The sequence below is a fragment of the Polyodon spathula genome, chromosome 4 (genome assembly GCF_017654505.1).
Source record: "Polyodon spathula isolate WHYD16114869_AA chromosome 4, ASM1765450v1, whole genome shotgun sequence".
Taxonomy (NCBI): domain Eukaryota; kingdom Metazoa; phylum Chordata; class Actinopteri; order Acipenseriformes; family Polyodontidae; genus Polyodon; species Polyodon spathula.
This window is the reverse complement of record NC_054537.1, coordinates 86,837,838-86,862,470: the sequence shown is the minus strand read 5'-3', so window position 1 is coordinate 86,862,470 and position 24,633 is coordinate 86,837,838. Positions and strand designations below refer to the sequence as shown.

Below are 24,633 nucleotides of genomic sequence, written 5' to 3'. Positions count from 1 at the left end.
AAAAAAAAAGGCAGAAGTAAACCACAGTAATGATATTACTTTATGAAAATGTGTCTTTTGCCACTTTGTTTACAATACCAGGGATAAAATAAAAAAAAAAAACTTTTATAGTGTTTCTGCTTGAAAAATCTTTTTCTGGAATAGATTATGATAATTAATTTACACAGAAACACAAGGAAACACACAGAACACATTATTGTATGATAAGTACAAAATAAATAAAAGAAACAGGGATCGATGTTCTAATCCAAGGCTATTATTGTAGCATGGCCCGGTCCTGTTGTGAGTGAGTACCCAGGGTCTGGAAAGTATGGGGATGATTTCAGAGAATACTATGGAGATTAAAATGGGCAAGTACATCATTAGTCATAGCAGTGCCTGTTACATAATAAATTGAGGAACATTTTAGCCCCTATTGTGTATTGTTTGACTTTGACCTTTTTGTATCATTTTTTCATAGCAGTTTAATACTATTTTTTATAACATCGTCCCTTTTTTAGGATATCTTGACACAAAACTCCCTCTACAGCAGTTACTGCATAGTGTAATATTTCTTAATACTTGTCATTTAAGGTTTAACTTAAAAGTGTTATATTACAATACATGACTGAGCGATACATGCAAAGGGTACAAAGCATTCAGTATTTTCAGCTTTGTTTATGGTGAATTGGTTATAATTTTATCAGTTATTTTGTAAGGCTTATTTTGTATTTACAAATGTATTGTGTACCAATATGTATACATTTTAAAAGTATTTATTCATTGTCACTCAAATTGTCTCCATTTTTAAAATGTTTACACCCAGCTGTGCTTCACTTTTCTGTTGAGAATTTCACCCCTGCTATGACCTAAAAAAGTATATTTGCATCAGTGAGTTCACCAGTGAAGGGACCTTCATTATTTCTAGCCAAGTAGCTGTGTCTCAAACATCTAACTAAACAGACATTGTTCATTTAGGATATGACTGTATTAATATCCAGTGCTACAGCGGAACAGAAAGGAAGAATGAGATGAAATGACAATCAGTTGAGTTAACATTAAGGTTTTTTGAGTTTACGTCCTAAGCAGAGCAGGTAATCCTGAACTTTTTAATAACAATTCATCACACAGAACTACTGCGAATACACAACAACCTCAAGTTGCAGGATGATTCTCAAAAGCTTACACAGTTAAGCCTGGAACACACTGCCCGATGCGACCGTCACAATTCAAAAAATCTTTGCGACGCACACGCTGCCCAATGGAAATTGAAGGAAGGGACACACAATTTGTGATTTGTTTCTGATGTTTGACCTGCCCTGGATGCACAAAATACCCAGAATATATGCATGTCTCCAGTCATATGAAACCCACATATGACTGGAGACATGCATATATCCTCTCTCTCTCTACAAACACACACAAGGTATTCCACTGGTTTGTATACAATGTCCGTGCCAATATCTTTAAAAAACAAGCCCTGATAGCCCCATAAGCATTGTACTTTTGAACGATTAATTTTATATTAATAGCGTTTTAATAAAATTATATCTAATCACGTTTTTATTTGCAATGTAGGGAACATTCTATGTCACCCAAATGCTTACAATTAAACCATGTATTATGTTTTCCCTTCATTGTAAATAAAAACATTATTTGTTATAATTTAATTATAATGATAATAATACATTAATCATGGTTATAGCACCAGTTTTTAAGTACTGTTTCTGTAAATATTTTGTCTAACAGTTCAAAAGTATAATGCTTATAGGTCTATCAGGGCTTGTTTTCAAAAGATAACGGTACGGACATCATATACAAATCAATGGGATACCTTGTGTGTGTGTGTGTGTGTGTGTGTAAATATTAATAGAGAGAATACATGCCTGTCTGTCTACAGTCATATGACTGAAGGCGATGAACTCATTGGTTGCTGACTTTGAGACCTGTAAGTGGATATGACACACTGCCCAATGAGAGGGAATCGCATCGCAAAATATTAAACATGTTTAAACTTTACGATTGATCGGCCAATCAGGTAAAATCGCATCACAAAGCATAACATGCTGCCTGATGCGAATGAACAATCGTGTGCGTCCTGGGCTTTAGTATTGAAACCTTATTTATAAAGTTTCAATGAGACAACAGTGGCAGCCTGTATCTGAAACTGAAAGAGGAAAGAGGAAAACAAAGGACCACGGTGTCTTTTAGGATCATTGCACAATACTTCTGTGAGCAACATGTATTACCCAAATCAGAGAGTTGTGTTGGGTTTCACTGAGGGGTGTGGTCATTTTATTCCTTATTTCAACGACCACAACTTGTCATTTACTCACATATTTGAGATGGTAAAATATCGGTACATTCATTCAATGACTCACACCTTAATGGCATTTTTATCTTAAGGGCATGTATGATTCCAACCCAAAATAAATCCTTTCCAGATTTTTTCCCCCAAAATTTTAAATAATGTTTTTAAAAAGGAAACACATACAACATGATGATTATCAGAATTTACATTTTGATTATTAAATAAATAAATAAATAAATAAATACAAAAATTTGTGCATGGCCAGGGGTAATATATGTAAGTTTTCCAAGACAGTAACGAAGTATACAACTGAGTGAACCCCAGGTTATTTTCAGGTTAGAAACTGCTCTTTGACTTTTCTGAAGGAAGAGGAGGTATTTCAGTTCTGGCATGTACACTTTCGAACTGATCAAGTACCAATATCCAAATTGAGCAGTTTACTGCACTGCAAAGCCAGTTAACTCAACCATTACTTGAGTGAAGGTAGTTGTACTTTGTTTATGTTTTTAAACCTGTTGGCCACCATTTTTTTTTTAATGAAAACAAAGGTTTTCTTTAAATGAAGAGGAAAAATGAAGGTATGGTTTTGTTAATGTTGCAACTGCGTAAAAAGGTTCCAGAACATGGCCTATAATGTGCAATACAGTATTTTACTGTAAATGTTAGCCTAGCTGACAAATTTGGGGCTACTGTGGAAAATAATTCAAACTAGTCTCACTTTGACAAGAAGGGATGATCAGATCTTCTGGTATCGGACTTTCTTCAGATTGGCTTCGGGTAAAGTGAATTTTCTGCATCACGATGGGGTCATTCGTAAGACAACTTCAAGCCAAACATGAAAAGATTTCAGCTTTCTAAAAATGTAAATTAACCCCAAGCTAATGGGGTTGACCTGATTAGGATGGGGTCGTATTTCAGCTTGGGGGCCTACATAAATACTGACATGCTAAAGGTGGCAGAGCAGTTTCTCTATGGCAGCGAGCCAAAAGGTATTGCACACAACATAAGTGTTTGCTGTAGAACAGTCTGTTTACCTGACTGTGCCTTTTGTGTTTCTCAGGACAGCAGCAGCAAAGTTCTGTGTTACCCCCACCAGGCTGATTCCATCCACCTCCACAATCTGGTCATTAACCTGGATTCTTGGTGGGGAAAGAAAATGGGTTAAACATGAAACCTGAAGGTCAAAGTCATTGTATGTTACAGATAATACTAACATACTGCAAGGGTTTGCTAGGGCTGAACAATGCATTCTGTTCATATTAACCTCAGTTATGTTTGTACTACTATTATAATCTTTGAAGTGGTAAAGAAAACTGTTACACAAGAAAGTAAATAATCACTTGCTTTTTATATTGAGCTAACAATATTCAGAACATTTTTGTGATTCAGAAATACCTTAAAGTTGCTAGTTAACATACAGGCTTATTATATTATTTCTATTTAAGTGCAGGGTATCACTGCCAAGAATACCCAGACCTCCTGGGAACCTGATTTATTTTCTATTGCAGGGAAGTAAATGCTAATTAAATAAGTGATACAATTAGATACTAATTGAAGATGCCTTAAATTAAATGTAACAAAACTAAAATGTTAGTGTGTGTATATATATATATATATATATATATATATATATATATATATATATATACATACACATATACACCCACACACACACACACACACACACACACACACATTATATATATATATATATATATATATATATATATATATATATATATATATATATATATAGTACCAGTCAAAAGTTTGAGTACACTTGCTGGAAACTAGGTTTTTTTCATAATTGACAATGTTTTACATCGTATACGTTTCTGTAAATACTTGAAAATGAAAACACATGTTACAATATACAAAACAAAACATAAGGAGTATCAAAGCAATGTTCAAGAAAATTGAAAATTGTATCTAAATCCTGGATTCCTCAAAATAGCCACCCTTTGCCTTAATAACAGCCTCACAAACACGAGGCATTCGGTTTACAAGTTTCAGCAGGAAATCACTCGACATGTCTTCCCAGCTCTTCTGCAGCAATTCCCAGAGATGAAGGGCACTTGTGGGTAGCTTTGCTTTGACTCTTCTGTCCAGTTCATCCCATACAAGTTCTATGAGATTGAGGTCTGGAGACTGGGCAGGCCATGTCATTAGATTGAGTTGTCCTTCACTTTCCTTCTTCGCCAGACAGTTCTTGCACAACTTTGAGGTGTGTTTCGGGTCATTATCTTGCTGAAGAATGAACGACTGCTCAACTAGCCGTAATCCTGAGGGAATGGCATGCCTCTGAAGTATGCTATGATAGCCATGCTGGCTGAGCTTGCCATAGACTTGGTAAAGATCACCAATTCTATCATCAGCAAAGCAACCCCAGACCATGACACTGCCTCCTCCATGCTTGACAGTGGGAACCACAGATGCAGCAACACACATTCATGTTTTTATTTAAATTGTTGTGTTATTTTAATATAATACTTTTTCTTTTTTAACTTTTAAAATTCAGTGTTAGTTCAGCGTGCCCAGCAGATCCAAGATGGACTCCCAGTTAAATAATGAACTGACTTTTTGCACATTAAAAGGCTTTAAAAAAAAAAAAATGTTAAAAACAGTTTGATTCATATATCTGTTAGGTTAAAACTGATTAATAAAATCATTTCGATGTATTTCTGTTTAAATCTAAAAAATATGTTTTACCACCTTGCTAGTAGCAGTAGGTTTTTCAGTTTGTCCGACAGTAGACCTCTCTGTACTGCTTTTATAATCAGTTTGTCAGGTGACTTTAGCTTGGGCATGCTAAAGTGATCTTGGGTTGCATGTCACACAGAATATCATTGGTCAATTCTACCTTAGCAGAAAGTATGTCAAGTGCGTAGTAGAAACTATGGGAATAACAACATGAGAAAGAACTAATCCACGGATAACGGTACAAAACCAAGCAAGAAAACAATGCGGAATAGTTGGAAATTAGATCTTGGAATATACGTTGAAGTAAATTGAAATAGACAGGGAGTTTTGACAATAAGCAGTATGTGGTTGATCACAAGACTAGAGAGCAAGAGAATGGGCTGTGAAACAGAGCAATGAGAAGGACGGAGATGGTTAACATGTTTCAGAACTCTGCAAAAAGAAGAGTGCCTGTCTATTCAGCTACTGGTATGAAGAACCGGCACAATTAGTAGATTAAAGGCAATGGACAGTAAATAGCTAATGGGTGAGAGAGATCAGGAACTGACTAATACATTTTACTGAGACAATATTTTTGGGGAAACGCAGTCATCTACCTGTCGTGCCTCTGAGCTGCTCCTCCTTCTATGACCGTTTTGACGAAAATGCCAAGTTTTTCCAGACCTGCATCAGCTCCAACTCCCATGCCAATGATACTGATACCAAGGCCTTCTTCATCTGAACAAAGAACGAGAAAAGTACATTGCTAGCAATAACACACTAATTCAGACTGAAACGTTGATTAGCAAATTAGTATGGTACTGATGGGTAATTAAGTTTAATTTTATCCTAATGACACGTAATGTGAACCATGTGAATCAAAATGCATTTAACTAAATACAAATGTTTCCCTGATGAGCCTGAACTATTTTTAAAAAAACTTTTCCTCATATAAACTCTCAGTTTGATACCTCGAGAACCCTGGTTTTCTTTGTTAACAGTCAAAACGTACCATGTTTCACTTACCTTTTTCAAACTCGACAGGGAAAAGGTCCAGCCTTTCCACGCGCTTTTCAAGCTCATATTCCGCTGAGGCAGCCACTGGGTCCACCTCCTCATTCCTCCTGTTATAATCTTCATTTGAATATGTATTGAAGACCTGTGAAAATACATAGCAACCCGCTCAACAACAAGGGAAATGATATAGTATCAATATTTTCACTAGTAAGTGCACGTACATTTGAAGAATCAATACAATATTTAAGAATAACCTTATTCACAGCAAAAACAAAAATGGTATTCTTGACCATGTAGTTCATGCTTTTGAGATCCCCAGTACCCAGAGCCAGTGTGACTAATTCTGTGGTGTTCTTTCTGTCCAAGTGAGTAACAGAGAAACAAACTTATTTCACTTGTAATCCAAGCAATGGCCTTCAGATAAATGGCTAGTGCATTCGCCATCGATGACATTTGTCTCCCTCTACTTTATATATTTTTTTTTGGTTAAAAGTTTCAGCAGCCTCTCATATCCCAAGAATATCCCAAGAATATTTTACCTTTTAAGTGGTGAAAGAAGCCTGTATGCCATGGTGCATTTGCCAACATTCCCAACACATTTTTTAAAGCACTTCCAGAGGGCAATTCAAGACATCTTACTCTTTGCATTTTAAATATGTGTCGAATTCATGTCAAAACAGACTGTAACAGCAGGGCAGACAGTGCTAATTGCAGGTTAAACAAAGGGGAGCAGGAACAAAGCCTGCCTGCTGCTAAGAACCTGAGGAAGGACTGCAGGGAGCTGACAAAACTAGGCAAGTCACAGGTTAAGAAAATGTGCTTATGTTTTGGGTAATTGGTTAACTGTAAACTTCTGGAACTCCATGCTTTGAGTTGAAAGGGGGGTGGGATTCAATTAAACAATTATAATATTGCATGGTACAAAAAGCCTGGTCAGACAGATTACTGGGCCATTTTGCTGAATAAAAATGAGGCACTGGTGTTAATGGTGAGAAAACTGAAACTAAACAGTTGTATAAATGTTATGGTGAAGCCTGCTGTGCAGGTACCTGGGGAAAGCTTAGCGGAGTTAAACAAAAGCACTGAGGGAAAGAACTGTACTTGCTATGAGGAGCAGTTATTTTATTAAAATAGCCTCACTGATCTGCAATATCTTTTTAATGGGGTTCAGCCTATGGTTAATAACACTGTGCCAAACCGGCATTTCAACCTGATACCCCTGGTCACCAGTGTCTTTCTGCTCCTGTCACACAAACCAATGAAACAAGAAAGACAGTTGTTCTCTACTGCTGTAAATTCACAACACTGTTGGGGATAATAATTAATTGTAACAGGCTTGGGGGTAATATCCCTTAGTTGGGGAACCGTTAGGAAGCCTGGGAAGAGGACAATGATAAGTTGGATGTATCGAACACTAGTTAGACCACAGTACACTCACTGCATGACAATTAACAGGCACTGGCAGGAAGTTTTACTGGCCCCAGAGACTCCATCTTCTCTAAACTACGGTCTTCATCTTTATTATCTTTAAAAATCTGAACTGCCCTAAAAAAAATAAATAAATAATAATAATAATGATTCACAGTATTTTCTATGGTAGTGTCACAGGTATTGTTCATCTTGACGGAAATAAATCTTAATAAATCATTATTAAAAATGATCTGCAAATCACTCTAGTGTGAATTGCTGTCTTCTACAGTTGTGTTGCTATATGAAGGTACTTCAGACAGACAGCTCCACTGATTTAAAGGGCACTGCAACAATGGAGGGATAATATATTGTTCTTGATCTGTGTTGTAGCTACATTTTATCCTTAGATACTTATTTTCTAACAGAACAAAACATTACAGATCACAATGGTATGTCCAATACTATTTTCATGAAAGCTTTATTATTTTGAATTAGGGTAAATGAATCGGTGAGAATTAAAGTTACTGTAAATTAATTGTATTTATAACAGGACAGACATCCAGTGCCACTTGGTATGTTATTATTGGGTGATAATAGATGATTAATAGACCTCAGTCTTGGGATAAGGAATGTAAGCACTAGTGTCTGTGTTTCATGCAGAATATGCAACATAAGTATATGTGACAACCTATAAATGTCGACTGTAGACTGTATTTTTCATGGATACCACATGGTCCAATGTGTGAGTATGATCGTTACTAGCGGACTGTTAAAGAAATGTACTCAATTATGTTACAATGACGTTTTTGATGACGTTAATTTGCTAACAGACTGTTCTGATTTCTTCTTAACCATGAAGCGATCCCTGTTTGATGTAAATTCCTATAACATTCTATTTATGTATTTCTATAGTATTGAGAGGTAAGATTTAATAATAGTGTATGTAGATAATGATGCAATTATGATATTTTCTTGTTTATTGTAATATATCTAATGTTCATACAGGTTATTGAAAATGGTAACGTATTGAAATCTATATAGACATAGATTTTATTCCGATGTGATTGCCCTATCTATTGCTGTAACATCTATCCCTACGCACAATTTATTATAAAACTGAAGCTAATTCAAATGACTTATGGTCCATAAATGTTGCCACAGCTAACACCTGTTTTGTAATGTTTTTTAATTTGTTTTATTGTTTATTTTGCACTTGGTTTATTCCACATTAACTGATTAAGCTAATTGCTTAAATATGTGAATGTTCTTTTATTCTGGTAGCACTGATTGCGGACCGAAACACTTGCGCTTTGTTCTTTCTGCACAGTTTATCAACTGTCTTAGCCTGTCGGGTAAATAAAAGTGACCTGTTGATTTTCATTCGCCTCTGGCATTGGCGCACTTTCTCTTCTTCAGGTGCGGATCTGTGTGAGGCTTGTGTTTCGTGTTATATTGGAGATGAACGCACCTGTTCTATTGCTTGATGGACACTGTTGTCAAGGTGCCGTTAGCTGCACTATTCCACCACAACTTATACCGCATGTATGAGAATGGATATGCCACTCATGTGTTATTAGGCATTTCTTAAAGTTGTCATCATACATGCAGCATAAAATCATTGAGCAGCATAAGGACAATAGATCAGGCTAAATTCGTATATCCTTATCATAGAGATATGTACAGCACAGTCCCATGATTCATTTACCTGCTTATCAATAAAGTCCAATATTCATTTAAAATCACATGGTAGTATAACAACAACAAACTGGTTTTAAAAAGCGTAATTTCCTTATTGCTCTATGGACACTTAAAAAAGACATGTGTTATACTAGTGCAACATCCATATACATCAGAAAGCATAAGGCAATTTCTTTTAGTATTTTTTAATGTAACATGTTTGAACTTTCCTCTCACCTGGCTAAAGTGAAACTGTTCTTTCAGCTGTAACATTACTGTAAGTGTTTAGATTTCAGGTCCACTTAAAGGATGTAGTGTCAAGTACATTTTATACTAAAGATACAATTTTAAACAAAAGGTACATTAATTTTGTACTGAGACTCAGACACTACACACTTGCAAATATATATATATATATATATAAAACCAATACAGGGATGAACATGGGATTTTCATGTTCGGATATTCGTGCATAATTTAAATATTCATTAGGATATTCGTTTTTTAAAAAGTAATAAAAGCCATTATATTGCTTTGAACGCAGGCAGAGACAGCATAGTAGCAGGGGCAGGGGGCGTGGCCGTGGCCCCCTGTGTGTGCGCCTTTATCTACAGCAAAACATTACAATATGTAACACGTTAAAACAGAAAAATATCCCAGGAGTAAAGAATAAGTTGTGTAGGCCTTACTTTACCACAGTGAATTAACTACAAAACAAAGGATGCAAATAGCAGTTCAAGTTAAACGTTGTTTTGTTTATTCCTGAAATAAATACATTGACAAAGCATTTTTTTTATTTTTTTTTTTCATTGCCATTTCCATTTCTTCACAGTAAACAGTGGCCATAGAAATGTTTTCATTCAGTAAGGTTCACTTGTGCCTTTTTGTAGTGAACAAGCAAACAGAAACTGAAATTTAACTTTTAACACTTCAAATAAAACAAACGTGGCATTGTAAAGTTAAGCAGGAAAAAAAAAACTCACCATTTTGGTTCTCGTTTATCACATTCCACATAACAGAGTTAAATCAGGAAGTTAGGTACTGTTTAAGAAAGGCATTTCTCAATGATATGCTTTTCTGTCCCATGAAATTCTGACTCTCTCTAAAGCAACACAACATGTTTTTGTCCCAGATGGCTTTCCATAGAGATTACTATGCGTGTGCTCACATAATCTGGTTTATTTGCTTTTTACTGTCTAAAACTTGTAAATAGACGGCCGAGACTTGCTGTGATGATCCTGTGTTTTTTTATGTACATATACCCATCTCACATAACACAGAGCTCTATTTCATTTCCCATTTTTCGAAACTGTCGCACAAATTCTGGTGAGACTGTAAATAAGTGCAAGGTATTTTTGTAATTTGTAGTGAATACGAACACTTGATTTTTGTATCCGAACACGTCAAAAAATATTCATTTGAATATTCGGATATTTGTCCCAGCACTAAAAAATAAATGTATACTGTATTGTAATTGCCTCTAATTTCAATTTATTGTTAGTTACTTAAGCCTCTATTATTTAAAGTAAATCATTAGTATCCATTCACAGTTCAGTCTATTCTCTACTTTATCAGAAAGCAAACCTTTTTGAGAGCCCAGTTTGTTTGCATTTCAAACATTATTTGACCTCTTTAAATCCTAAAGCCACAATATCAGTCTGTGAGTGTGTCGGTGTGCCCGCCCCTTTTATATATTTATGTATGTATTATTTTGATGATAATGGATGGATGGATGGATTATTATTATTGTTATTATAGTTTGGTGTAATTACTTGCATTATGTGCTATACTGAGCAACAAAAGAAACTTATCACTTATATTTCAGCATCAAAAGAAGCTTATCACTTATATTTGGATAAAATTCACTGGATGTGATCAAAAAATGACAAACTCTGTTTTAGAGCAGGTGCAGTGACTTTTTATTGTGCTGATTAACAATTGACATCACGAAAATGCTGCAAAATGATGTGTCGATCTTGGGCAGGTGCTGTGACTCTTGGTCTCCCAGTTTGTGGTCTGCCATTGACAGTGTGTGTCTGGTTATACCGTCTCACCAGGTTTGAAATTGCTGGCTGTGAGCACCCAAGACGACGAGCCACAGTACGCTGCCCTAGTCCAGCCTCCACATGCCGATTGCACAAAGGCACTTATCTCTTGTCAGATGTGGCATATTGTTTTGTTTTTTTTTCTGTGATTTTCTTTACTGCTTTTATTTAAGCTTACAATTCAACAGCTGAAATCACTCTATATCCAGTGTCCAATCAACTGTTTCTCTAATTAGGTGATGAAGTGCATATGCTTCAGTCATAGACACTCAAGCGTGTCATGGTCAAGGATGAATGATCGATTGATTAAAAAGAAACCAAAAACATTTTGTCAATGTCCACCATTTATATACCTTTTTTTTCCAAAAATAAATCTGTTATAACAGTGATCAGTTTCTTTTGATGCTTGGTATATTATTTTGAATTGTGTGCCGTGGCAAGGATGGGGTTAATTCCCCATCCAAAAAAAAAAAAAAAAAAAAACACCTTGTGAAGAATGTGGCTGGAGCCTTAATAAGGTAATTGCTTAATTAATGGGTAGCTAAGGCTCCAGCCACAGTATAAAAGGACCCACTGTGGGCTCATTAAGGGGTTGGTTGGGGAAGAAGAGACTTACTAAGACACAGTGCCAAACAGACGATTGCTACTATTTGTGTGAAGTTGTTAGAAAGAATTTTATATAACGCAAATAAATACACCAAACTATAATAACAACAATAATAATACATTGTGACAGTGACAGAATGACTCTTGGTGATAAATCTCTCTCCCGACCTGTGAGGGCACTGTGTAAAGGGAACAGTGTGCCCTGGACTGGATGGCTAGACAATTCATTCCCAGGGTTAGAAGGAAGTCGGTCATCTAAAAGGGGGCGGAGCTATAAGACACTAAATCATGGACCTGGAAGGGAAAGGACGTGGCAGCCGCGGATTGGAGGAGCGGAAGCACTAATTACCCAAGGGATCATGATTGATGGTACAAAGGGGGCGTAGCTAAGTGATCTGTTCCTTGTTATGGTTAAACGCTAAACCGGAAGGAGACCTGTATTGTAATTGTGAGTGTTTTGTTTGTTTGCCGTGTCTAAAAACGGTTTATTGTTATTAGACAGCTAACATGATCCGGAGCTGTCGCTAAAGGCCAGCTCTAAACCCGAACAACACTGCACCTTATTCACGAATAACTGTATTTACACCACGAGCAATATAGCACTCACTGTGGACTTTGTGTTTTGTGTTACGTGTGGGTGTTTAGGAACAGGTCTATTATTATTACGGGACCAACCCAGTGATTAACAACAGAGCAATACACGCAGTTTTATTGACTGTTCTCATTGTTATTGTTTACTGCCGTTCTGTCATCCGACTTTGGATTTACAAATAAAATACCACTGCACCTGAATTATTGTTGTCTGTCTGTTCACTGCTGCATTCCTGCACCTGCACACTGTTAACTACTTTGCCACATACATACATAAATTTATAAAACGGGTGGGCTGTCACTTCAAGTAAGAAAAGCATGTTGCTGACACTTAAGTTCTGTGCACCAGGCAGAGGCTTGGCTTGAACCAGTGACTATTCACTTCCCTAGCAAGTGTGTGAAACATTACAAAACAGCTAGACACCCATAAGCTTCTCCATTACACCCCACTAAGATCAGTGACTAAAAAACTAACATTAGCATTAGTCCCAAGGTAGCTGCATTTCTTAAACTGACTTCAATGAAATACTTTGTCATTGGTTGTCAGATAATGGTGTACTTTGTTCAGGGACAATTTACAGACAAAAAAAATAATTGGATAGCCCAGGTGGATCACTGGAGCATACAACTAACACCCACTCGCTCCTTAGAATTGATGGTTTGTAATAAATAATTCCACTTGGTAAACGAAGCAATGTAATAAAAACAAACGAAATAATAAAGTGAGCAGGATGAAGGCCTGGCTGAGTGAAAACTGACTGAGCTGGATGTTGTTGCACAAACGGTGACTCGTGATCTATCCTCTGCCAAAAAAACGTTAACCACAGACCTCAGGTGAACTTCCACCAGCCAAAGGATTAGAAAAGTCATGGTTACACTTCTATTTAAACCTTTCAAGGCTGCATAATAATCCATACATCTTCCGCACCAACAGGAAAGTCATATGATTGTCCTTGAGAGACTTGCACTGCTTCAGCCAAAAATGACCGAAAAACATTCCCACTGAAACTGATGTTAATATGTTCTACAAACTGACCTACATTTGCAGCTGCACTTCCTAAGGTAAAAGGGTTATAGCTGATATAAGTAGATGTAGGTCAGTTCAAGTGCAATATAACTCTGCTCTGTAATGTTGTAATTATAGATACTTCCCAAACCTGCTTGCTCTGGTATCATTATGCTGACTAATTTATAAATTCTTTCACAGTTTGACGCAACCCCTGCCAAAAAAGAAATTCCCTTTTGTGTTTAATACTGTAAGCTTGTTGATAGCACATCACAGCATCATGCTCAAATTGGCCCCTTCTGATTAGTTATTTTCAGTGACTTAAACACTTGAACTCCAAACACTGGCGTATGCCAAAACTCCCTCTCTATTAGTTTCAGTACAAGTGTAGTACATAGGTATTGTTTATCTTTTTCACACTGTACAACCAGACCAAAAATGTTTTATATATATATATATATATATATATATATATATATATATATATATATATATTATTAGGTAGCTTGCGATGCTATAAACAGGCTTTGCTTTTATGCCAAATCGATGAATCAGGTTTTTTTTTCTTTCTTTTTTTTAATCTTTATTTTTCAATTCAAGTACAGAATGAGTGAAATTGACCTTTATTCTTTAAAAAAAAAAAAAAAACCTGACTGTTTATGCCACTGCAAAGTCCCTTTATTATTCAACATGCAACAAAACCATGGTCACCAACGTTCTAATAGAACAACCTTTTGGTCAATGTGGAGCTATGCCTTGTATAGATAAAGATCCTACACAATTATAAATTATAAAAATTTCTCAAATAAACCGCAGAAAACTTATAAATATATAAATCGTCTATTACACAGACTTTTAGAGCATGCATTTACTAGTAAAATTTTGCACAGAACAAAACAGAACTAATCTGCAATTATTATTCAGTCTGGGCTTCCACCCCTCTTACAGCTGGACTCAGATACCAAGTTTCCATGACATATCTCTCAACTAGCAGGATTGAGCAGAATCGCTTCAAAACACACAGCATGCATGAGGGAAACCAGCACCAGATTCTTGTTTTTTTCTTGCATTTTCACCAAGCAAGCTACCACTGTACTTTAAGACAGTTTTTGAGTGCTATCCTTCATATTTGTATGACCTTTTGTGATTGCATTTGTTCAACCATTCTGTTTGCCTTTGTGGTGACTTCTGCTTTTCAGTTACATACCAGTTTACATAACAGGATATCGTATTCATTTCCTGTCCCATGTTTCTTTACAGTTTTCACCTCAAAGTCAGGGTATTCTGCACATTACTGATTGAATGTTTTCCTCTTGCACCACATTTTTTAAATCTAACAAGTAACTGTCACCGTATATATAGCAAATGCTTACCTATACCTTACCGGATAATTTCAAAGTCGTCGAATTGAATGACAGACACTGTAGCTGGCAAATGAAAGTGCACAGTCGGTACCGGTCTGATGATTGAAAGACATTTAACCCTTTGTGGTTCTATGTTGGACCACGTCTGACATTACAATTTTTCCTTTCCAGTATGATGATGTCGGACTAGGGACCCGTGATTGAGCGTACCCTGTCCGACATCATCAAAAAGGCGTCAAATCACGGGTCCCTAGTCTATTTTTCTCCAGAAAAAGCAGAGAAAAGCTTTCAATGGCCGAGAGAAGCCAATAGAAGCCCCCCCCCCCCCATAAAAAAAATAAATAATGGGAGGTGGATCGGAGCAATACGATACACATAGTCCCTTCACCACAGACAGAACACGGACATAAACAAACAAGATAACTGCTTCCACATCCAGCACTCAAAGAAAATCACAGACTTTTGCAAAGCCTTTTGAGATGTTACAGTAATAAAATAATGACATATGAAGAGATTTGTGATAAATACAGCGAACAAGGAGAGGAGCAGGGCTGGAGATGCAGTACTGAGTGTCCTTTTGATATGCAGTGCCTTTTAACCCTATTTTTACTGTGAATACAATTACTTTAAACAGCGCGTGTAAAACAAACAGCTCGAGTGAAAATAAATTAGACCCGACGTGCCTGACAGGCGCTGAATAAATCGACCGCAAAGGTTTAAATGAATGACAGCATTCTAGCACTGCTTCAGGCAATGATATCTGTCAGAACAGGGTGAAGTGACAGTGACATTGAAACTACAGTACTAACAGACCACTGAGTTGACTGACAGTGACGCCTAGCCATTCAGAGTGGAACAGAGACAGGACAGACACTATGTATAAAAACTGCACAAACAAGAGATGATTTCTAAATGATTATTTTTGGTAATAAAATAAAAAATAGCAAGTGGTTTTACCGACATTTATCCTATATAAATCTATTTCAGTCAAACTCATATTTTTTGGTAATTCGACATTTAATGAGCTTTGCTGATTAATATATTACTCGAAACGACTAATTATAACTTTTCGAAAAGTATGTAAGCATATATATATATATATATATATATATATATATATATATATATATATATATATATATATATATATATATATATAGCTGCTCCGATTAACAGATTAATCAGACCGATTAATCAACTAAAGTGTTGATCACCGATTTTTTTTTTTTTTTTTTTTTTTTTTTTACTATTTAAATCATGAAGATTTATTTATTTATTTATTTTTGGCTGGGCATTATGAACTCCATTTCCCAACATCCCGTGCTGAGAGAGAATACAGGCAAGAAGGCTTCCCGCATCAGTTCGGATCTGGTTTGTTGTTGCCACACACACTTCTTGCATTTTCTACAGCATCCAGAACGATCCTCAACAGGTCACGTTACATGTGTTTGACTTTTGAAATAAACGTGGACATGGTGCCTTTTTGTGTTTACATGTAAAGCCTCTGATTTCCCTTTGGAATGCCTACTCCCCATATACCCACCCACCCACCAAACGCTATGCAAATGAAGGAGATGGGAGTCAGATTAATATTAGCCATGCTGACGACCCGCTTAGATTCTCGTGCTGTTGTACAGCAGCGATATGAAGAGGGTCCTGCTATTAGAGATGTACTGCTATCTTTATTTTTGTAACCCGACAGTGTACTTTTAATTAATGATGCAAAATTGTGATACAAATTTCTACTTCAGCAGATAGAGAGGACTCAATCAACTTAGAAACTGAAAAAAAAGTACAATTCATGAAATCAACATTTTATTTCAGAGATATTTATTGTCTCAAATCTAGTGTTTCATTTAGTCTGCAAGGTTCCATAGATTTTAGTGTAAAAACCCCACATTATTCTCTTAACAACTGTTTACTTACATTACCACCTCTAATAGGAGTTAAACCTTTTTCAATCGCTATCAACTTTAAACTTGAAGCACAGCCATGATTCCTGGCTTTGTAATGCCTCGCTATGGTATAATCCATATTGTTATTTCTGACTGCAGCTTGGTGTTCTGCTATGCACATTTTTAAATGTATTTTTGTTGTCGTATATACGCTAGCCCACAAGGACATTTAAGCACATATGTGACATGAGTTGAATTTCAGTTAACGAAATCACAAAGGTGTGGGTACATTAGTTTGGATTGAGGCTGCAGTCTCTTCAGGGGGGTCACATATACATAGCCAGAGTTGCACGTTTTTTTATTTATTTTTTGAGCAGGAGTATAAAAAAAATAGCTTTACATTTCTGTATTGAGAGCGGTGTTTATTCAAGGGCGGCATTTTTATAATATGTATGTATATGCATATATCTGTTTTAGTTTTTATTGTTGTATATGTTAAAATTTTATCAACACTATATTATATATATATATATATATATATATATATATATATATATATATATATATAATATATATATATATATATATATATATCTAGTTTAAAAAATTTTTTTATTGTGTTTGTTTGTTTTGTTTTTTATAAATTTGACTATTTACGCCCTGTAAAGTGCTTTGAGATACACCTGTATGAAGGGTGCTATATAAATAAACTTTGATTTGATTTGATGTACGAACACAGACATACTGTATATAATTCACATTAGTAATATATTTTATGACGAACTATTGAAAATGTATTTTTTCTTAATTGGTAACATGTACCTGCAAGTCAGTTTTCTTAAAAAGAAAAAAGGATCTTGGTCAAATGACGTCAAAGTGTGCTCGCTTACCGGTGATGCACAGTAGGGGTCACAACTTTCAATCTGGCACATTGCCGGGGCTACTGGTATAAATTGTAAATAAATGCAAGGGCATTTAAAGTAAGTTTTACAGAACACCAATATATCGCTCTCAGTCCAGCCCAGCATCTTTAACTGCCTCAGAAAAAGTGTCATTAATGCTTTCCACAGTAGCTCAACCTGAAAGTGGACGACAAAACAATACATCCTCCTGCACAGATCCATCACAAATGTATCTTACAAAAGCTAAGAGCTGTGCAGCCCCTGACATATCAATTGACTCACTGAGCTGAATAGCAAAAAAGTCATACTTTTTCACTTTTCATGTAAAGCTGTTCACGAACGTTAGCAGCCACTTCATGAATCCGCTGTGCAACCGAATAGTTTGAAATGGGTATATAACTTTTAATTTACTTTCGGAATCAGGTGCCAACATAATGGTTACCATCTCAGCAGAACACGGCACTATAATAATTCAGCAATGGTGTGGGGCATACCTCTTTTTGCTGTCCTTAAAGCTCCCATGTAGGACGCATGACCTGCTTGAAAAATTACATCCTGTTGTTTTGTCAGATTCGCTAACTTCCTCTGAAAAAAAAAGCTTGGTTTCTAAATGATGACACATTTTTGAAGGCTCCATACTTTCATGAGCATGAGTATTTCACCACAAAAAAACACACTGCTCTTTGTTCACCCTTCACAGTTTAACGGGTAACCTCCAAAAACAGTGAAACAGCGGTGCATCTGTAACTAAAGATATAGGTGGGGGGCTCCCGAGTGGCTCATCCAGCAAAGGCTCTCCACGTGGATGTGCCCTATAGCCTGAGGATCACAGGTTCAAGTCCAGGCTATGTCACAGCCAACCGTGACCGGGAGTTCCTAGGGGGTGGCACACAATTGGCCGAGCGCTGCCCGGGTAGGGAGGCCTTAGGTCGGTAGGGAAATCCATGGCTCACAGCACATCAGCGACCCCTGTGGCCGACAGGGTGTCTGTGGTACTGCAGTGGAACCTCCAGATCTGTGTTGTCCTCTGGCACAAAAAATGATGGATTGGCAGGAGCACATTTTGGATGATGCATGCTCCAGCCTCCACTCCCAGAGTCAGCAGGGGGGGGGGGTGCGAGCTGGAGTGTCAAGGGGGGGTCATCATATTATTCTGTGCATGAAGTAACAGAATTGGAATATACAGGGGGGAGTCTTAAACCATTCTCTGTGCCTTCTTGGTTTCTGGTCTCCAACTCCCCCACTGACAAGGAATGCTTTTGAAAGGAGTCGTAAATTAAATACTGGACACATGGCTTATTTGCCACAAGCAAACAATTCACACTTAATCAAGAACCAGTCTATGTCATAAATCCAGCCGACAGGGGGCAGAATAGCGGACCAATGCAGAACAAGGGTCTGCGTCAGTATGAGAACAACCAATGAAAAACACTTTGTGAGCTCAGGCACTGCCCAAAATAACCCAATTATCCAATCACAGAGGTAGAGAACCCGACAAAAATATGAGCGCAACAAATATGAACGACACTGCAACACACAAACCAGTCTTTGAACTGTGATAATCTGTAGATCCAGCCTGCAGCCAGCTGGGGCAGACAAACCGTTTTCGCACACTCTAATACGAGATAACTATTCTAGTGTTTGCCTTGGTGTGGGAGTTCGCTGCGTGAGACGTCTAAAATTCTAAAGTACTTTGCTAACTTAGCCCCAATTGATCACCGTAGAAAGAGTTGGATAAACATCTGAAGTCAATATAAATTGAAGTATATTCAATTTATTGAGCTAGCAGTGCCAGAGTTTGCGATGGAATATCCCAGACATAACCGGACAAACAGTGCACATATGGGTGGAGGAATTGCTGTTTCAGTGGAAAATCTAAACAGTTAGTGACTCTTAGTTTTTGCAATGACACTTATATCGTATCCTGAAGTGGAGACGAAACGTGATGAAGGCAGACCCCGGAATCTAGCTGACCTTAACGGCGGGCAAGCTTCGAGCGCCTGTGTTGTTGAAGACATGGAACAGCTGGAGGAGGCAGCGCAAGTCCGTTAAGTATTCAATGAGTAGTGTTGGAATCCTCTTATGAACTCGAGAATAAGCAGACCTTAAAGTAAAATTAATGTTTTGTTTTAAGTGGAATGTAAGAAAAGTATCATTGCTTTCAATTCATGCTTTGAGTTAATGAAAACTACAGTATTTATTTGTATGTGATTTATACAAATTGATGTGAGTTTCATAAGGCAATTATCAATATGCATTTACAAATTTAGCTGTCTTGATAACAGATAATTCTTGATAGGTTGTCTGGACGCAAAGAGCGTCTTTACCTCGCAAGAGTGAGTTGCCTTTTGAACCGAAACTATAAATGAGACTGATTGAACGATGCTTTGATTATCAAATATTAACGAAAGTGAATATTTGTGTTACTAACGATACCCCTGTTAAGACTAACCTTCATCATAAACAGCTGTCAGAAATGCAGTTGTAACCTTAAGGGGATCTCCCATAGATTGCTTTGAATTGCTAATCGTTAATCAACCAGCAGGAGTGGGGGTGTTGTTGTTTGAACCTTATTTTAGTTCATTCTTCCTTTCTGTATTACCTTAGTTTAGTTGTCGCACCTTTAATTTTTCCTTTATCTTTATTTCTAACCATCCTGTTATTTGTATTCACTAGAAACGTGGTCTAGTCTGATTATTTCAATAAGGGTCGGGTTCTACATGATTTGAATTCAAAACAAGGTATTCAATTACTACAATTTAAACTAGTCAAAATACAAATACACCTTGCACACTACAGAGCGGTGAGAAGAGGATACAGATAATAATTGGGTACACTAAACTGGGGAAAAAACCAGGTTAAAAAATTAAAGACAACTAAATTAAAAAAAAGATATAGGTGGGACACACAGATATGAAGGAAGGAGAAGAAAGTAGAAAGTACTAATTAATAGTACTATTGGGAGAGCCTAATGTTTTCAATATGCATAAAGGTAATGAAAAAGAAATGTGGAATCTACCAAATCCTTTGTGACCCCCTTCAGACATCCCTGCAACCCCCAGTCTAAGACCCCTGATTTAGGCTGAACATCTGGGTCCTCCAAAGCTGCTATTCATCTTCTGTGCCTCTGCAAAATGTGTGGGACATTTCTACTTATTGCTATATTGTGCAACATAGCAGACACCACACTTATTTTGCAACATTTTAAGGAACGTATTGTAGGATTCTGTTCTCTTTTTTTAGGCAACCAAAGCGGTTCTTAAGGATACCAAAGGTACATTCTATTTTGCTTTCCTCAGTTCTTGTTGTAGGATCAGTCACTGGAGTCAGAAGGCATCTCTTTAAAGGATAGCCACGGTCACCTGCCACAGATAACACACAACACACTTCTAAGTAGTTCAATATAACATTATGCTAATAATGTCACTTAGTTGAGTACTAAAGGTGAAAGCAATCCATGATTTCTCCACTCTCAAACATTCTCCAAGTGTCACTCTGTTGTAAAATGAAAGAATAATTTCTAGGGAAATTAGCGAATACATTTGTGATACAGCAATGAGCATCGCGGATGAACTGGGCATTTAAGGAGTGGAATTTGTTCCTGTTTCTAAAAACAGCTTCGGTCCCTGCAGGCGGTTTTATTGCTACATGTGCACAATCAGTTACTTCAATTATATGAGGCATTCCTGCATTTTGATAAAAAAAAAAAATCTGTTGTAATTTGCTGTTGTTCAGCCACCGATAGAGGGGATCTAATAAAAGCAGGAGCTCTTTGTATCAAGGCTTCAGTTGCACTATTAATAATACTGCATAGTGAATACTGGGATACTCTCTGCCTTGTAGCATTCGACATCTGTGCTAGTCCATAGCCATGAAAATGTAGGGGCCAAAGTGGCTTTGGTCAAAACTGGAACTGGGTGTGTTCTGTTGGTGGAAGCTTCCAAATCCACCTTTAGTAATTCACAAATACCATAAAGGGTCAGCTTATCAAACTGATAATGCCTCAGAACTTGTTCATTGGAGGCATCCGTAAAAGTGAATCTGGAACAAAAACTTTGTTCAGCAGGGTATGGTCTGGTCCTCTGCTGTTCTCTCCTCCTCTGCAATAAAAGGATCAAAGCCATCCTGCCTTTCTCTGATCAAAAATCCCAGGTTCAGCAAGATTTCTATGCTATGCGTACATTTACAGCACTAACTTCAAAAGGTACACATTTACACGTTGAAATTACGTGAAAAACCACTTTAGTAAAACGTATATTTACTCAGAAACGTAAATGCACTTGGTGTGAGCAGGCAATACACAAAAAAATGAAAGTAAAAGTACAACTTTACTTGCCTTGGAAAATTACATTACATGTACATTTACTCAAAACAGTCCTTATGAGTAAACACCTCTACGAACTTTGGAAAATCAGGCCCATTGTGTATAAACTAGAGAGTAAATTACTCAATGAGCTTTTAAACTGTACTGTGAACTTGAATTGCTTAATAAAGACAACTCTTTAACAAATTCATAGAGGAAGTCTGACCTTGAAACTCTTAAGTTTCTATGCCACAGACACGACAACGGCAACAAACATCCCTTTTGTGTTTAAAACTAACATTGGATCTTTGTGGTTTTTGCACATGGCAAAATCAAGTCATACACTGAAACACAAAACTAGACCCCTGCTGAAATAATGTGCTAACTAATTTGAGTCAACTAAACAAAGGTTTGACTAGTCCTTCCTCAGTGTACATGTCAGGTGAGCTGTTTAAATGCTAGCCTCTGGGAATACACAAAGACATGTAGATGGGCAATTCGGTGAGATCCCTTCTGGAGTCACCATAACAACCAAACGAAGAGAAACATCTTCTGGTTTAAGGTCACGAAGATCATCTACAGCTTCTAAACTGACTCAACAACAACAAAGAGACTGCTGAGCAAAGCCTTGATCACCCAAACTCGCAGCTCCATCATTGGGCACATTTTTTGTTCAATGATAAATGAGAATGTCCACTTTTCTCTACTTAATAATTCATTTTGAGCTTCTGCCCAATTATTTTTCATATCGTCGCCTCTCATCAGGAGCTTGTTTGTTTGTGCGTCCAAGTTCAATTCAAACTCATCTAAAGGTTAACACAGGAAACCACATTTTACAAGCTCACTGCCTCAGTTGACATCGATAAAGTATGACCCACCTTATCATTTTATATAAGCACATATAGAAATACACTCAAGAGACTTGCATCTAGAGCTAGATGTTTGATTTCCAGAACCTGTTTCAATGCACTGGTGGTATTTATATCTAGCACTGTTTAAATCAACTGAATAGACCCATATAATTCAACATACAATACATTTCTATTATGGCCCATCTCTTTATCAAAACATCCAGAAATTACTTGAGGTTTCCATAATGCCCAGTTATAAATAATGTATAATATATAATTCATGTCATAGAGTAGAATAATTACTGATGAAAAAGGTTTATTTTTGCAAAATTGACTTGCATACACCATTTGTTTTTTTGAAAACACACTGATCTTATACTTGCCCCCATGGTATGTTAAATTGCTTCTTGATGTTGCATTAACCGTTTAGATGTTTTGTTTATGAATCCCAACATCATTTAGTGCTGTGGTGAGGTGCTCTATTACAAGAATGCAGGGAAACATAGCATTTCCATCTCCGAAGCATTGGTAAAGTCAACATGGTAAATCACAGAAAACTTTTTTAATCTTTAAACTGACAGTTAATTAGACTCGTCTTACATTATTATAATTAAAATCTGTAGACTGCAAAAGGACAAAAATTAATCAAAAAAGTGTCAAATCCTGCCTCAGAAAACAGTGCAAGCTGTCTGCACAGTGCCAATTACTGCTGTTCATATTAAATACCACTGTGGGCAAGCTGGGTCACAGAAAGCCATAGGAAAGTACAGTACACTGTTAAAGATATTTTATGTCAACCCAACTGCCAAAGCTAATGAGTGGACTCCTTGCCAGTAGGAAGAAAACACTGAGCATTTCTTCAGAGTTGATTAACTGAAATGGTCGCAATCTTAGATCACCAAGATACTGTTTCCTCCCATGAATAACTACTTCCTGTTGACAGTTACATGCACTCGGTATGCATCTCATAAAACATTTGTATGCAGTCTAGAAACAGGGTGATGTGATTATTTATATATATGTGTGTGTGTGTGTGTGTGTGTGTGTGTGTGTATGTGTGTGCATATGGCTTCCGTTTCATGAATCCAGGAAAAAGGTGAAAAGTAATGTACAAACCATTTTTTAAGAACATAACACAGACTAATCCTAACTTTCCCACCGCACATCATATTTGTTGTACAGTCTGAATCTAAGACTATGTACCGAAGTGCTGTGTTGGTACTCGTTCCCGCGGAAAATCTTTCACAAATAGGGTTTTCTACAACTAAACAACCAATAAGCCAAAAGGAAAGCGCTGAAATCAATAAATCATAAAGAAAGCAATTATGGGGAAAAAAAAATGAAACGAACACTTAGAGTGACGGCTTCATCTGGCTTCATTGTGAGTGAAAAAAAAGTAATGTTCTGCCTTGTTTGGCGTCAGTTTCCCAGACTTGCAGATAAAACAGTGGCTTTATTTGTTGTGAATTCAACATTTCATTTACATCATATCCAGTTTCACAGTAAGATATCCTGATCGACACCCAGATACGTGATCGAATTGTCTAACTTTTTGATTTTGGATCCGATGTGTTTAGATCAAAAATGCCATTTGCAATCTTTCCAGGACTCTCTGGTATCACTCAGCAAGATTGGCGCTGACTTGGGAGAGGCTACACAAGTGACAACGCTCTGAGAAGGACTGTTATTATTTTGTATTATGAATATTGTTTTAATAGTGTTTATTATTAGGATTAGGGATGGGAATCACAAATAGGTTCCTATCTGAATACACATTGGGTATTTGATTACCTGAACTCTGGTACCTACGCTACCAAGAGTAAAAGGCAAATGCGTGTGTACAAGAAGACAGCCGGTAAAGTTTAGTCGGGTTCACAAAGTGTACAAACAATGTCCAAGACAATATTTCTTCATTCAATACCCTATTTCCTTAGGCACAAGTTGTTCCTTTTGTTTGCTGAATTAAAATACAGAACTCAATGAGCAGCAACGTCACA

The 24,633-nt window shown here is 36.8% G+C and overlaps 1 protein-coding gene across 1 annotated transcript in view; it reads right to left on the bottom strand.

Annotated features, from left to right (window-relative positions):
- The window catches only part of LOC121313999 (neurabin-1-like), a 74,755-nt gene that overhangs the window by 29,591 nt on the left and 20,531 nt on the right, over positions 1 to 24,633 (bottom strand). Inside the window, exons 3-5 of the mRNA XM_041246765.1 lie at positions 5,996 to 6,128; positions 5,587 to 5,707; positions 3,325 to 3,429 (exon numbers count right to left, since the gene is read on the bottom strand). Coding sequence (XP_041102699.1) covers positions 3,325 to 3,429; positions 5,587 to 5,707; positions 5,996 to 6,128 — 359 coding nt within the window. The remainder of the gene's footprint in view (positions 1 to 3,324; positions 3,430 to 5,586; positions 5,708 to 5,995; positions 6,129 to 24,633) is intronic.